At 35.6% G+C, this 14,577-nt stretch overlaps 1 protein-coding gene across 1 annotated transcript in view; it reads right to left on the minus strand.

Moving 5' to 3' along the window:
- Window positions 1-18: 18 nt before the first annotated feature.
- The window catches only part of dhrs11a (dehydrogenase/reductase 11a), a 34,036-nt gene continuing 19,477 nt past the window's right edge, over window positions 19-14,577 (minus strand). The window contains exons 2-7 of the mRNA XM_067406332.1: window positions 9,847-10,056; window positions 5,541-5,635; window positions 4,887-5,016; window positions 4,417-4,509; window positions 4,277-4,342; window positions 19-3,526 (exon numbers count right to left, since the gene is read on the minus strand). Of these exons, the coding sequence (XP_067262433.1) occupies window positions 3,485-3,526; window positions 4,277-4,342; window positions 4,417-4,509; window positions 4,887-5,016; window positions 5,541-5,635; window positions 9,847-10,056 (636 nt within the window). The 3' untranslated portion in view covers window positions 19-3,484. The remainder of the gene's footprint in view (window positions 3,527-4,276; window positions 4,343-4,416; window positions 4,510-4,886; window positions 5,017-5,540; window positions 5,636-9,846; window positions 10,057-14,577) is intronic.

Consider the following 14,577-nt stretch of genomic DNA (forward strand, 5'->3'; position numbering starts at 1 on the left):
GTTAATATCTATAGTTTGCCTGGCAGGGAAAGAGTTAATATCTATAGTTTGTCTGGCAGGGAAAGAGTTAATATCTATAGTTTGTCTGGCAGGGAAAGAGTTAATATCTATAGTTTGTCTGGTGGGAAAAAGTTAATATCTGTAGTTTTTCTGGCAGGGAAAGAGTTAATATCTATAGTTTGTCTGGCAGGGAAAGAGTTAATATCTATAGAGTAAATATCTACAGATTGTCTTGTGGGGAAAGAGCAAATATCTATAGTTTGTCTGGTGGGAAAAAGTTAATATCTATAGTTTTTCTGGCAGGGAAAGAGTTAATATCTATAGTTTGTCTGGTGGGAAATAGTTAATATCTGTAGTTTTTCTGGCAGGAAAAGAGTTAATATCTATAGTTTGTCTGGCAGGGAAAGAGTTAATATCTATAGTTTGTCTGGCAGGGAAAGAGTTAATATCTATAGTTTGTCTGGTGGGAAATAGTTAATATCTATAGTTTGTCTGGCAGGGAAAGAGTTAATATCTATAGTTTGTCTGGCAGGGAAAGAGTTAATATCTATAGTTTGTCTGGTGGGAAAAAGTTAATATCTATAGAGTAAATATCTACAGATTGTCTTGTGGGGAAAGAGCAAATATCTATAGTTTGTCTGGTGGGAAAAAGTTAATATCTATAGTTTTTCTGGCAGGGAAAGAGTTAATATCTATAGTTTGTCTGGTGGGAAAAAGTTAATATCTATAGAGTTAATATCTAAAGTTTGTCTTGTGGGGAAAGAGTAAATATCTAAAGTTTGTCTGGTGGGAAAAAGTTAATATCTATAGTTTGTCTAACGGGAAAGAGTTAATATCTATAGTTTGTCTGGTGGGAAATAGTTAATATCTGTAGTTTTTCTGGCAGGGAAAGAGTTAATATCTATAGTTTGCCTGGTGGGAAATAGTTAATATCTATAGTTTGTCTGGCAGGGAAATAGTTAATATCTATAGTTTGTCTGGCAGGGAAAGAGTTAATATCTATAGTTTACCTGGCAGTGAAAGAGTTAATATCTACAGTTTGTCTGGCAGGGAAAGAGTTAATATCTATAGTTTGCCTGGCAGTGAAAGAGTTAATATCTGTAGTTTTTCTGGCAGGGAAAGAGTTAATATCTATAGTTTGCCTGGTGGGAAATAGTTAATATCTATAGTTTGTCTAACAGGAAAAGAGTTAATATCTATAGTTTGTCTGGCAGGGAAAGAGTTAATATCTATAGTTTGCCTGGCAGTGAAAGAGTTAATATCTGTAGTTTTTCTGGCAGGGAAAGAGTTAATATCTATAGTTTGCCTGGCAGGGAAAGAGTTAATATCTATAGTTTGCCTGGCAGGGAAAGAGTTAATATCTATAGTTTGCCTGGCAGTGAAAGAGTTAATATCTGTAGTTTTTCTGGCAGGGAAAGAGTTAATATCTATAGTTTGCCTGGTGGGAAATAGTTAATATCTATAGTTTGTCTAACAGGAAAAGAGTTAATATCTATAGTTTGTCTGGTGGGAAATAGTTAATATCTATAGTTTGTCTAACAGGAAAAGAGTTAATATCTTGAGTTTGTCTGGTGGGAAAAGAGTTAATATCTTCAGTTTGTCTGGTGGGGAAAGAGTAAATATAGTTTGTCTGGTGGCGAAAGAGTTAATATCTACAGTTGTCTGAGATTCTTGAACAAGATTCAAGATTCCTCTGGAAAAAAACAAGGTCTTTCACAATTTACTGTAGTGCATTACAAAACATTGTAATGGAATTTCATGTTGACATCAATAAAATTTGAATTTTCTGTTTTAGAGACAAAAGCAAGAAAAAGAATGAGTCATTTCTTGTGCCCATTATGTTTTTATTCTCATTAGCAGGCGTTTTGTAACCTTTATGGGCGTGATGATTGATGATAAAACACTCCCTCAGGGTCCATGCAGTGAACTTCACCCTCAATGTTCAACGACTGGCCCTTTTGCACTTCTTTACAGTAAAAGTTCCTTATTTTGTACATCTTCAGTTTTTATAAGTGTTAAAAGCTGACATTCATGCGAATTCATAATTAATTCATGCTAAAAATATACAAACCAAATACCGTTAACATTGGCAAGAGTTCATGTGGATTTATACATCATAACAGAGGGACATTTCAGAATACCTTCGGATTAAGACTTTGTTCTTTGTTCCCACCCTGCTGTAAAGATTTAAGTGGCGAATATCACGGAAACATGTCCAGGTTACATTTCACCCTAAAACCAAAATAAAATAAAAATCAAGCCTTTTTGGAGCATAAAGATTTTTCCTTTTGACATTATTTTAATGGCAATTACACACATTAAGTGATTGTTTTAAAGTATTACAACTTACCACCATGATTTATAAATACTTTTTGGGGTTATGGTAATGAGAACTGGAGGTGAAATTGAAAATGTCAAAAAAATAACGTCAAAGACTTTTCAGTCGAATGTGAACTGGCCAGGTTTCGTGAAATTCAAATAGCCTATTGAATTTTATTTATTTCATATTTAATTTAAGCTACGAATGGTTAAATGAAGGGTATAGTTTCCCAAATATAAACAACATTCAACAGAAAAGATCAAGTTTTGGGTTGTTTTGAGATGTAGAGGTGACATACAGTGAAAAGGAAAGGAATTTATCCATAACCAATAATAATAATAATCATCAGTAAGAACAGATTATATCAAGTATTATTTCATTTCAAGTACTCACTACAGTGTTTCCATACTCGTTTTCCCTATGAAAGAAGCCAGTGTCAGACCTTTCATTCATTTAAAGTTCAGTGTAAAAACCAACATTTATCAGGTTCCTGATTCGGAGTGTGACTTCAGTCAAACAGGTTTCTCCCTTATGAAAATCATGCGCTTGATTTCATAAAAGTGCGGCCAGTGAAGCTTCGCCGCTTCAAAAGGAACGCACGGTACAGTAGCGGGATCCAAACCACGGTAAATACGGTATAAGAGCCACATCTACATACAATTCAAGTTAGAATACTTCAAATTAATACAGTAATTAACATCACCTCAACCGGCACCGAGCGACAGTGTTTCATATCATCACATTCTCAAAACAGATATGCAATATGACCTAAAAAATAAAAAAAAGACCAAAATGATGTGCAATTTATGGCATAGCGTCTCCGTTTCAAACAGAAACACATCTTCGTTCTTTTGTTCCAGTTTCCCGCGTTGTGTTTTGTAAAAGGCTGAAAGTTTCCCCTTATATTTGAGACAGCAGCAGACCGTGTACATCTGTAAATTTAAACGGAGGTAATGGTGCTCTCCGGCTCGCTTCTGACCGCCCGAGCGTCGCGTCGGATCGCCGCGTTCTCAGATCCGATCCGATCTGCAAACCCAAACCAATTCCCTTCAATCAGTTCTTTAAAACGAGGTGTTATACATGTTTTGTCCAGCAGGTGTCGCCAGTCACCGCTTGTGTTGACTCTGCTCTCCCACTGCATGACTTCCCATTCCCGATCCGTTCCTACGACACTTGCTCCACCGGCCGCATCTGCACGTCGCCGATCTGCGAGAGAGAGAGAGGGGGGAATAGATAGAGAGTAACGCGTTTATTCAGTTTGACAGATGTAAAAACTTCTCAGATGGCTGAGAGATTATCGATCAGCAGGTGAAGAGTGTGATAGTGCTCTGATTTGATTTATCTGAAGATCTGCACAACAGCAGTCATAATGATCATACAGGTTCAAAATATGCATTTGAATTGCATATAAATCTTCTATCTATTTGAATTACACAGTTTTAACACAAACAAATGCATGTAAGATTTAAAGACTAAAATAATAATAATAGAAAAAATCATAGCAAAGTTTTAACTATTTGCAATTATTTGCAAATAATTTTGAAAATAAAGGCATTTATTAAATTATTCTATTTCTAATAAATGCTGTTCTTTTGAACTTTCTATTCATCAAAGAATCCTGAAAAAATAAATATATCACGGTTTCTGCAAAAATATCAACTGTTTTCATCACTGATGTTTCTTGATCATCAAATCAGCATATCAGAATGATTTTTGAAGGATCATGTGACACTGAAGACTGGAGAAATGATGCTGAAAATTCAGCTTTGATCACAGAAATAAATTACATTTTAAAATATATTTACATAGAAATCAGCTATTTTAAATTGTAAAAATATTTCACATTTTTACTGTATTTTAGATCAAATAAATGCAGTCTTGGTGAGCAGAGGAGACTTAATTATTCCAAACTTTGTGTTGGGAGTATATATATATATATATGTATCGTGGACTCACTTGAACATGAGCAGGCGCGCTCAGGACGTATGTGACGGCACTGGCGATGTCTTCTGCTTTCAGACACTGTGGAAGACAAACAACCATGATGCGGTTACACACGTATGAAGAGACACGTCACACACACGCCGTCTCTTTACCTTTATACTTTCATACACAGCCGCAGCTCTCTCTGGATCGCTGTTGTGATGCCGGAAGGCAAATTCAGTTTCCACTATTCCAGGTGAGATAGACTGGGGAAAAGGAAAAGTGATAGGTTAATAAATATATCTGTGACTCGACTTAGTAATAGTCATTTTAAAAATATTTAATTCCCCCCTCAGGACACAAATGTGTACAATGACATGGGTATGACATAGGTATTACAAGGAGAGGGTGACTTATGAGGACATTACCCCATGTCCTCATTTCTCAAAAGGCTTAACAGAATGAGTTTTTGTGAGAAAGTAAAAATGTGCACAGTTTCCTGTGATGGGTAGGTTTAGGTGTAGGGCGATAGAAAATATGGTTTGTACAGTATAAAAACCATTATACCTATGGAGAGTCCCCACAATTCACAAAAGCAAACATATATGTGTGTGGGTGTGTGTGTGTGTGTGTGTGGGCTCACTGTGGCTCGGATGTGTGTTTTGGCCTCCCGTAGCTCCTGTCTCAGTCCTTCTGTCATAGCGGTCACAGCGTATTTAGTGGCACAGTAAAAGTGTTCGTCAGCGCTGGGCACCATCCTGTGACCTCCCATACTGGCGAGAGAAGATGAGAAGAACAGCCTCAGGTGAGTGTGTGTGTGTGTGTGTGTGTGTACATCAAGACTAAAGAAGGCAATTCTGCTGTAAAAGGTCCTGAAAAGTGAAGCCAAAGCAGTTTGATCACCCCCTGGTGGCTGCTTCATTATAGGTCATAAACCCCGCCATCTCCAAAAAAATCCAATTACACTTCAAATGATTTATTTCCAAAGATGTATTCTGTCATTTTAGGTAGTTCTTATCAAACAGATGCAGGTTCAAGTGTTCGTTTTTCCAGTAAGTTTGGTTTTAGTTGGTTATTTGATGCTATACAACTGTGGTGTAACGTCATGATTGACAGCTGTGCTTGCAAACGAGTCTGCGGGAGCTCCACTTTGAATGACGTAATCAGCAACAACCATTTCTGGGATATTTTGGCTTAATTTTTTTTTTTACAGTTGAATGAAGTTTAGATGCATCGTCCATCTTTTTTTACAGTCTATGGCTCAAACATACAGTGAAGTGAAGCAGGACTGCAGTACCTGTTGATGTTGATGATGTGTCCGTCATCCACATTTCTCTCCTTCATGGACTGGTAGGCCTCACGCGTGCAGATGGCCAGAGCGAGTACGTTTACCTGCACATGGTGAATGAATGGAAGTATGATAAAGATCCAGATAATATTTTACCCTAAAATCATCCCTGTTGCTCAAACGATGAAGTATGGCACCAACACCAAAGTCATGAGTTAGATTCCCTGAGAATGCATGAACTGATAAATGCCTTGAAATGCAATGAAAGTTAAATCCTTTTGAATTAATCATAAAAACAATTAAGAAAATATACAGTTATCGGGGCCAAGCACAAAGAGCACAATAAGCCATTCCAACATGGCTGGGAGCATCGGACCAGCTGCAACAACAAGTAATGACATTTTAATATAATTTTAGGCAAATTGACGGAAAAAACAGATACAGCCATTAGTGACTGAAATGTTTATCACTGTCGACCAATAGGTGGTGCTGTGACCAAATTGATGTTGTATGATCAGAGTGAAGTGACAAAGTTTGATGTCAATTTGTCAAAGGATTGCAGAGATACAGATTCAAGTGTCAGTTTTGCATCACGCCTCAGATTTGTTGGTGCGGTATATGAAAATGGTTGGACATATCGACTTGAAATCCATAATTTTTTGTCGGCATGGTCTGAAGATAATAAAAATAGGTTAATATATTCAAAAGTTATTAGCATTTTTGTAAATTTCATTATAACTTTTGACCAAAAGGTGGTGCTGCTCCAAAACTGTTTGTGTACTGTCAGGGCATGGTGCTGAAGACCCATACCAAGTTTCGTAATGATACACTAATGTGTTCATAAAATACAGCATTTTTGATCAAAATGGCCGACAGCCAAAATGGCTGATATGGGAAAATTGGATATCATTTGACTCAGAATTTAATGATTTTTGGACAAACCATTCTTAAGTTATAAGCAAAAATATTGTTTTTTTTTTGTTTCTCCAGACCAGTAGGTGGTGCTGCACTGAAACGCTGCATGTGACCTCAGGTCATGCTTATGATGACATGTACCAAGTTTGGTTTGAATATGATAAAGTGTCACGGAGATACAGCTTTACATCTATTTTTGCAAGCGCTGCGTAAAATTTGTTTGTCTGAAAGTGGTTTGACTAATCGACTTGAATTCCATAACTTGTCGGCATGGTCTGAAGATGATCTGGTTCAATTTTCATGAAAATCGGAGCAACGGCCTAGGTATTTTCGGAAAAATTTAAAATGGCGGTTTCATAGGGTGCAATCGAATCGATTTGAGCCAAGGAATCAGAGGAAAAAAGATTTAAGTTATCTTTATAATAAAGAATAATAATGTACTAAAAACATATTTAAATCAGTTCATGTGAGTACAGTGGTTCAATATTAATATTATAAAGCGACGAGAATATTTTTGGTGCGCCCAAAAAAACTAAATAACGACTTGTATAGTGATGGCCGATTTCAAAACACTGCTTCAGGAAGCTTCGGAGCAAAATTAATCTTTTGTGTCGAATCAGCGGTTCGGAGCACCAAAGTCACGTGATTTCAGCAGTTTGGTGGTTTGACATGCGATCTGAATCATGATTCAACATAAAAGATTCATAACGCTCCGAAGCTTCCTGAAGCAGTGTTTTGAAATCGGCCATCACTAAATAAGTCCTTACAGTGATATGCGAAAGTTTGGGAACCCCTTGCAGAATCTGTGAAAATGTGAATAATTTTAATAAAATAAGAGAGATCATACAAAATGCACGTTATTTTTTGTTTAGTACTGTCTTGAGTAAGATATTTTACATAAAAGATGTTTACACATAATCCACAAGACAAAAAAGTAGCTGAATTTATTAAAATGACCCAGTTCAAAGGTATGTGAAGCATTGATTCTCAATACTGTGTGTGGTTACCTGATGATCCACGACTGTTTGTGTGTTTTGTGATGGTTGTTCATGAGTCTCTTGTTTGTTCTGAGCAGTTAAACTGAGCTCTGTTCTTCAGAAAAATCCTCCAGCTCCTGCAGATTCTTCAGATTTCCAGCATCTTTTGCATATTTGAACCCTTTCCAGCAGTGACTGAATGATTTTGAGATTCATCTTTTCACACTGAGGACAACTGAGGAACTCAAACACAACTATTAGAAAAGGTTCAAACATTCACTGATGCTCCAGAAGGAAACACGATGCATTAAGAGTCGAGGGGTGAAAACATTTGAACAGGATGAAGAAGTCCAAATTTTTCTTATTTTGTTGAATTTTTTTTTTTTTCATTTAGTACTTCCCTTTGGAATCAACAGAAGATAAAGTTTGGAGCCTGGGCATGCGCAGAAGGAACCGTCAGTTGAGCCGGAGGCGGAGTCGCGGTATCAAACTTCTGCCCAGACGACTGCGTCATCATTCATGTATTTTAAATAGACTATAAAAATTATACACAATTTAAAATTCTACCTATAAAATAATAAGCTATTCGGTTTCTACAGCGATAACATTTTTGAAACAGCAAATTCAGTAGATAAACTCAATATAATATGCAACTAGAAACAACTCTGAATCGTCAGAAACGGTCCTGCCATTTTAAATCAAGTAAAACTAATGTTACAGGAGATCGATTGCTGTAAGCTATCATTAGTTTTGTCCTGCTAATTATTATTTTATACCCATAAAAATAATAACTGCCAGATAATGATCACCTGCTTTTTCCCGACATTGTTAACATTAGGTGTGTTATCTTAACTAATAACATTTATTAATTAGCTTATAACACCCATATTTAATGTTACAGAAAAAGGTTCAGTGATCCGTCAGATCCTGTAGGTCGGTTAGTACAGTTTACTGCTGAACAACTCATTTTGTTGGTGTTAAAAAACACAGAAATCGAAAATTAATAGTTAGTTAATACATCTTCAATCTCCCCTCGAAGCTCCGACAGTCCTCAGACAAGCTGTCAATCAACTTCGAATCAATGACGACACGCCCCGTTTTTATAGCATCAAAGTGCTAGCTAAAATCTAAATCATCACAAAAACGAACAATTGAATATATATCAGCGTGATGACAGCTACCTTAAATGACCAAAACCATCTTTCAGAAAGTTTTATTTGAAGCAGAATTTATTTTTAAGTTTTCTCATTCGACTGCATTGAGAGGGCGGGGTTTATGACCTGTACTGCATCCAGCCTCCAGGGGGCGATCAAAGAGCCCGCAGCTTCACTTTTCAGGACGTATGAGACACACCCGGTTCAAATATGCAAAAAATGCTTGAAAACTGAAGAATCTACAGGAGCTGGAGGATTTTTCTGAAGAACAGAGCTCAGTTTAACTGCTCAGAACAAACAAGAGACTCATGAACAACCATCACAAAACATAAAAACAGTCGTGGAGATATTTTAATAAATTCAGCTACTTTTTTGTCTTGTGGATTATGTGTAAACATCTTTTATGTAAAATATCTTACTCAGGACAGTACTAAATAAAAAATAACATGCATTTTGTATGATCTCTCTTATTTTGTTAAAATTATTAACATTTTCACAGATTCTGTGAGGGGTTCCCAAACTTTCGCATACCACTGTATTTTGTTTTTCTGGCGCACCAAAATATTTTTGTTGCTTTATAATATTAATATTGAACCACTGTACTCGCATGAACTGATTTAAATATGTTTTTAGTACATTAATTGATCTTGAAAGAGAAAATGTCATTGCTGGCTATGCAGGCCTCACTGAGCCATCGTATTTCATCAAAAATATCTTAATTTGTGTTCTGAAGATGAACGAAGGTCTTACGGGTGTGAAACGGCATGAGGGTGAGTAATAAATGACATTCATTTTTGGGTGAACTAACCCTTTACTGACAAAAGGAGAGAGGAAAAGACTATGACACATCTAAAAATGAAAGAAAGATAATCAATGCAAACTCACACTTCCACATATAAGTAAACAGAAATTAAAAATTCTCTTTCCTACAGTATCTGACAGGTGATGCACCAGTGTCATAGTGCTCTCAGTGTTATAGTTGTTGCATCTATGCATTTAGAAGATGCTTTTATCCAAAGTGACTTTCAATGCATTTAAGGTAGTTTTAATCAGAACTGCAGTAAACAAATTAAATTAAGTGGTTTTTGAGAGCCCACAGCCGTCCATTTAACTGCACTCCATGAAGTGTTTAAAAAGGTGGGTTGAAGAGGTTGAGGATGCAAAAATGATGCATAAAAGCATTTGTTCCAAAACCAAGATATTTAGCAGATTCTAATACTGCAAGTCTTCAAATCAGTCACTTTTGGGGCTTCAAAGTTTTAAACTTACATCGATCATATTCCTCCAGCCCTCTGTCCTTCCACTGAGCAATGGTTCGTTGTGAGCCAGACCGGCGTTGTTGATGCACACGTCCACTCCCTGATGCAACGTCTTAATTGCGGAAAACATGGACAGAATCTCTTCTTCGTTGCACAGATCACACTTGTACGGGATCAAAGTGCCGCTGTATCCCGCGCTCTGACACTCGGCTGCCAACTTCTGCAAGGACAAGATGAGAAAAAAACATTTCACCTTCATAAACTCTGATAGATTGAACACTGACATATCAGCTTCTTCTGAAACAGGTGACGAGACTGACGTCTGTCTGAGTACATTTTAACGCTCTTTTATGAGAACAAAACTGTTTAATGTGTTGCTGCTAATATATGTGGGATCAAATGAAATGTTCTCGTGACACTGAGTAACGCTAACGCTTCATCGCTCACCAAGGCTGCATTTATCTAATCAAAAATACAGTAAAAACAGTAAAAATGTGAAATATTAGTACACTTTAAAATAACTGTTTTCTATGTGAATATATTGTAAAGTGTAATTTATTCTTGTGATCAAAGCTGAATTTTCAGCATCATTACTCCAGTCTTCAGTGTCACATGATCCTTCAGAAATCATTCTAATATGATGATTTGCTGCTCAAGAAACATTTATGATTATTATCAATGTTGAAAACAGTTGTGCTGCTTCATATTATTGTGGAAACAATGAAATTATAAATGTCTTTAGTGTCACTAATGATCAATTTAATGTGCCTTGCTGCACAGAATTGATTACTATACTATACTATACTATACTATACTATACTATACTATACTATATATATATATATATATATATATATATATATATATATATATATATATATATATATATATATATATATATATATATATATATATATATATATATATATATATATATACACACACACACACACATGTATACTTATGTTTCTGGACTATGTAATCAGAATAAAAAATAAATACTTTTAATTAGATCATATTACATTTTAAAATACAAAATTATTTATTTTTCAAAATAAATAAATACAAAATTATTTATTTTAATTGTATGTTTTAATTAATTATTACTTTAATTTACAATGAACAATTAATTATTGCTTAGTTATTAACTTTATCAACTTAAAAACTTTTTGCAGCTCCTTCCTTTAATGTACTTCATGTTGTTGATGATAAATTTTCAACTATTTTTCTTCTTTCGCTTTGTATTTTTTTAATGGTACAAAATTACCCTATTCAAATCAATGTGATAAACTCGTTAGGTCAAAAGTAATTTAAAAGCAATCAGTCTTTTTTACCTTAAATGTGAAATGTAATAGATCACTTTACTAGCTACAATTTTCATCATGTCATTTGTACTCAGCAATGATATTGCTAAAGTAGTAAATTGTGGGGGTGAAAAAACAACTAATTATTGTATTTAATTCCTATATGATGGATAGCAATTACAACAAGGTTTGCAGAGTTTCCCTCATTTAACACAACTATCCTCTCCGTGTCACCATGGCAACAGTAAAGCACGGCTAATGGTGCAATTGCATTATATTAGTATGTGAAATCACTTCACCAGACATTACAACAGTTTATGTTGTCTCTCACACACAGGTCTATAAAAGGGAAAAGCATTGATGGGCGTCACTTGCTTTTGATCAGTTCCGATGACAAACTGCCCAAGTCGAGTCATTTACACTCAGATGCACTACACACACACTTCAGCTCCGTTCCAAAACCTGCTGAGCTGCCTTGATCACTAGAGCATGACGCTTTACATTCTGCATAAGGATATTGTTCACTAGATTTTGCCACTGTATTGGCTCTTCAAGTCCCTGGTTTAATGTAGTTCACGCTCCAGCAGTCTCCTGAAATGTCATTACATGCCTTTGTGCTTCATCCCAGTTTAATAATGCAAAGAAAATTAATCTTAAAGAGATTGAGATGACAGGGTCAAAAATTATATATTTCACTAGAGCAGGATTCATCTACACAGATTTACAGTTTTTTTTGTGAACTGGAATAAATACTGTGCAAAATACCTGTTCATTTAACTTCAACAACTGTGAAATATAATATAATATCATATCATATCATATCATATCATATCATATCATATCATATCATATCATATCATATCATATCATATCATATCATATCATATCATATCATATCATATCATATCATATCATAAATATAATATAATATAAAATATAATATAAAATATAATATAAAATATAATATAATATAATATAATATATACACACACACACACACACACACCATATTGCCAAAAGTACACACCTCCAAATCATTGAATTCAGGTGTTCAATCACTTCCATGGCCACAGGTGTATAAAATGAAGCACCTAGGCATGCAGACTGCTTCTACAAATAGTGAATTCAAGCGTGGTACCGTGATAGATTGCCACCTGTGCAATAAGTCCATTTGTGAAATTTCCTCACTACTAAATATTCCACGGTCAACTGTTAGTGGTATCATAACAAAGTAGAAGCAGTTGGGAACAACAGCAACTCAGCCACGAAGTGGTAGGCCACGTAAAATCACAGAGCGGGTCAGCACATGCTGAGGAGCACAGAAGTCACCAACTTTCTGCAGGGTCAATAGCTACAGACCTCCAAACTTCGTGTGGCCTTCAGATTAGCTGAAGATCTTCGAGAGCTTCATGGAGTGGGTTTCCATGGCCGAGCAGCTGATCCAACCCTTACATCACCAAGTGCAATGCAAAGCGTGGGATGCAGTGGTGTAAAGCACGCCGTCACTGGACTCTAGAGCAGAGGAGACGTGTTCTCTGGAGCGACCAATCACGCTTCTCTGTCTGGCAATCTGATGGGCGAGTCTGGGTTTGGGGAAGGAGAACGGTACTTTCCTGACTGCATTGTGCCGAGTGTAAAGTTTGGTGGAGGGGGATTATGGTGTGGGGTTGTTTTCAGGGGTTGGGCTTGAACCCTTAGTTCCAGTGAAAGGAACTCTTAATGAAGCAAGGTCCATAAAGACATGGATGAGGGAGTTTGGTGTGGAGGAACTTGACTGTCCTGCACAGAGTCCTGACCTCAACCCGACAGAACAGCTTTGGGATGAATTAGAGCGGAGACTGTGAGCCAGACCTTCTCGCCAACATCACTGCCTGATCTCACAAATGCGCTTCTAGAAGAATGGTCAAAAATTCCCATAAACACACTCCTAAACCTTGTGGAAAGCCTTCCCAGAAGAGTTGAAGCTGTTATAGCTGCAAAGGGTGGGCCAACTCCATATTAAACCCTACGGATTAAGAATGGGATGTCATTAAAGTTCATGTGCACGTAAAGGCAGGCGTCCCAAAACGTTATATTATATTATATTATATTATATTATATTATATTATATTATATTATTTTATATTATATTATATTATATTATATATTATATTATATTATATTATATTATATTATATTATATTATATTATATTATATTATATTATATTATATTATATTAATTATATTATATTATATTATATTATATATATTACACGTAAAAACAGTAAAAACAGTAAAAACGTTAATTGGTAAGTAACCTTACATAATGGTGAAAAACTGTATCACATATGCAATTTTACTGTAAAATACTATCAAATTCATGTTTTTTGCACGTAAAAACTATGAATTACCATATAATTTACAGTAAAACAAACCAGTAAAACAACATTCCCAGAAGTCCCTGAGTTACACATCACATAAGATTACATTTTTTATCAATAATTTTGTTTCTTCTTATTACTGACCATGTTTTATAAACAGGCCGTTTACGATAAACTTTGATTCATCATCATGTGGCTTTCTATTATAACACCTGTATTATTGTGGTGCTTATCGGTACATTTTAAGGTAAAAAGGCAGATTTTGGTAGTTAAAGTAGACATATTAACATTATATTACTTAATTAAATAGATGGTTATAAGTTGTAAAATATACAAAAAAACACTGTTGCAGTATTTTTTACGTTGAGTTTCTGGCAACCACAGCTGACTGATATTTACTGTAAATATAACTGGATTTTTTTTTTTTTTTTACAGTGTGTGGATATATACACAATTACACATATACACACACTCACTGTATATAACTGTTGTATATTTATGCACACATAGCATCACCAAACAAAAAAACTCTCCAGTCTTCAAAGTATTAATGTCTGGAGTCATTCTCACCAATGAGTCGACAGAGCTTGCAGATGATTGGTTCTCTTTTTTGGGGACTTAGTTAAGCTTGCGATTGGCTCACATCCACCCCTGAGGGGAAGATGGGACACGAGAGAGAGAAGGGATGGAATCTGTGTGTGTGTGTGTGTGTGTGTGTGTGTGTGTGTGTGTGTGTGTGTGTGTGTGTGTGTGTGTGTGTGTGTGTGTGTGTGTGTGTGTGTGTGTGTGTGTGTGTGTGTATAGATGCACTGGATGAACCCTTGATGCCAAATCAGAGTAATGAAGCGTTGTTGGTGCTGCAGCTAAAAAATATCCTGACACATTTGAACATAAAACTTTAAATGTGACAAAGCCATGATTTTTACACCAACTGTCTTAACAGTAATAATATACTGTTATACACATTAATAAATCAATTCAATAATATTTAAGTGACACATACTACATACCCATGCATTTAAAGTGAACCACTTTTCACTTAATATTAAAAATGATGCATTGCAATAAAGAGCAAC

Source organism: Chanodichthys erythropterus, chromosome 13, assembly GCF_024489055.1.
Source record: "Chanodichthys erythropterus isolate Z2021 chromosome 13, ASM2448905v1, whole genome shotgun sequence".
Lineage (NCBI taxonomy): Eukaryota > Metazoa > Chordata > Actinopteri > Cypriniformes > Xenocyprididae > Chanodichthys > Chanodichthys erythropterus.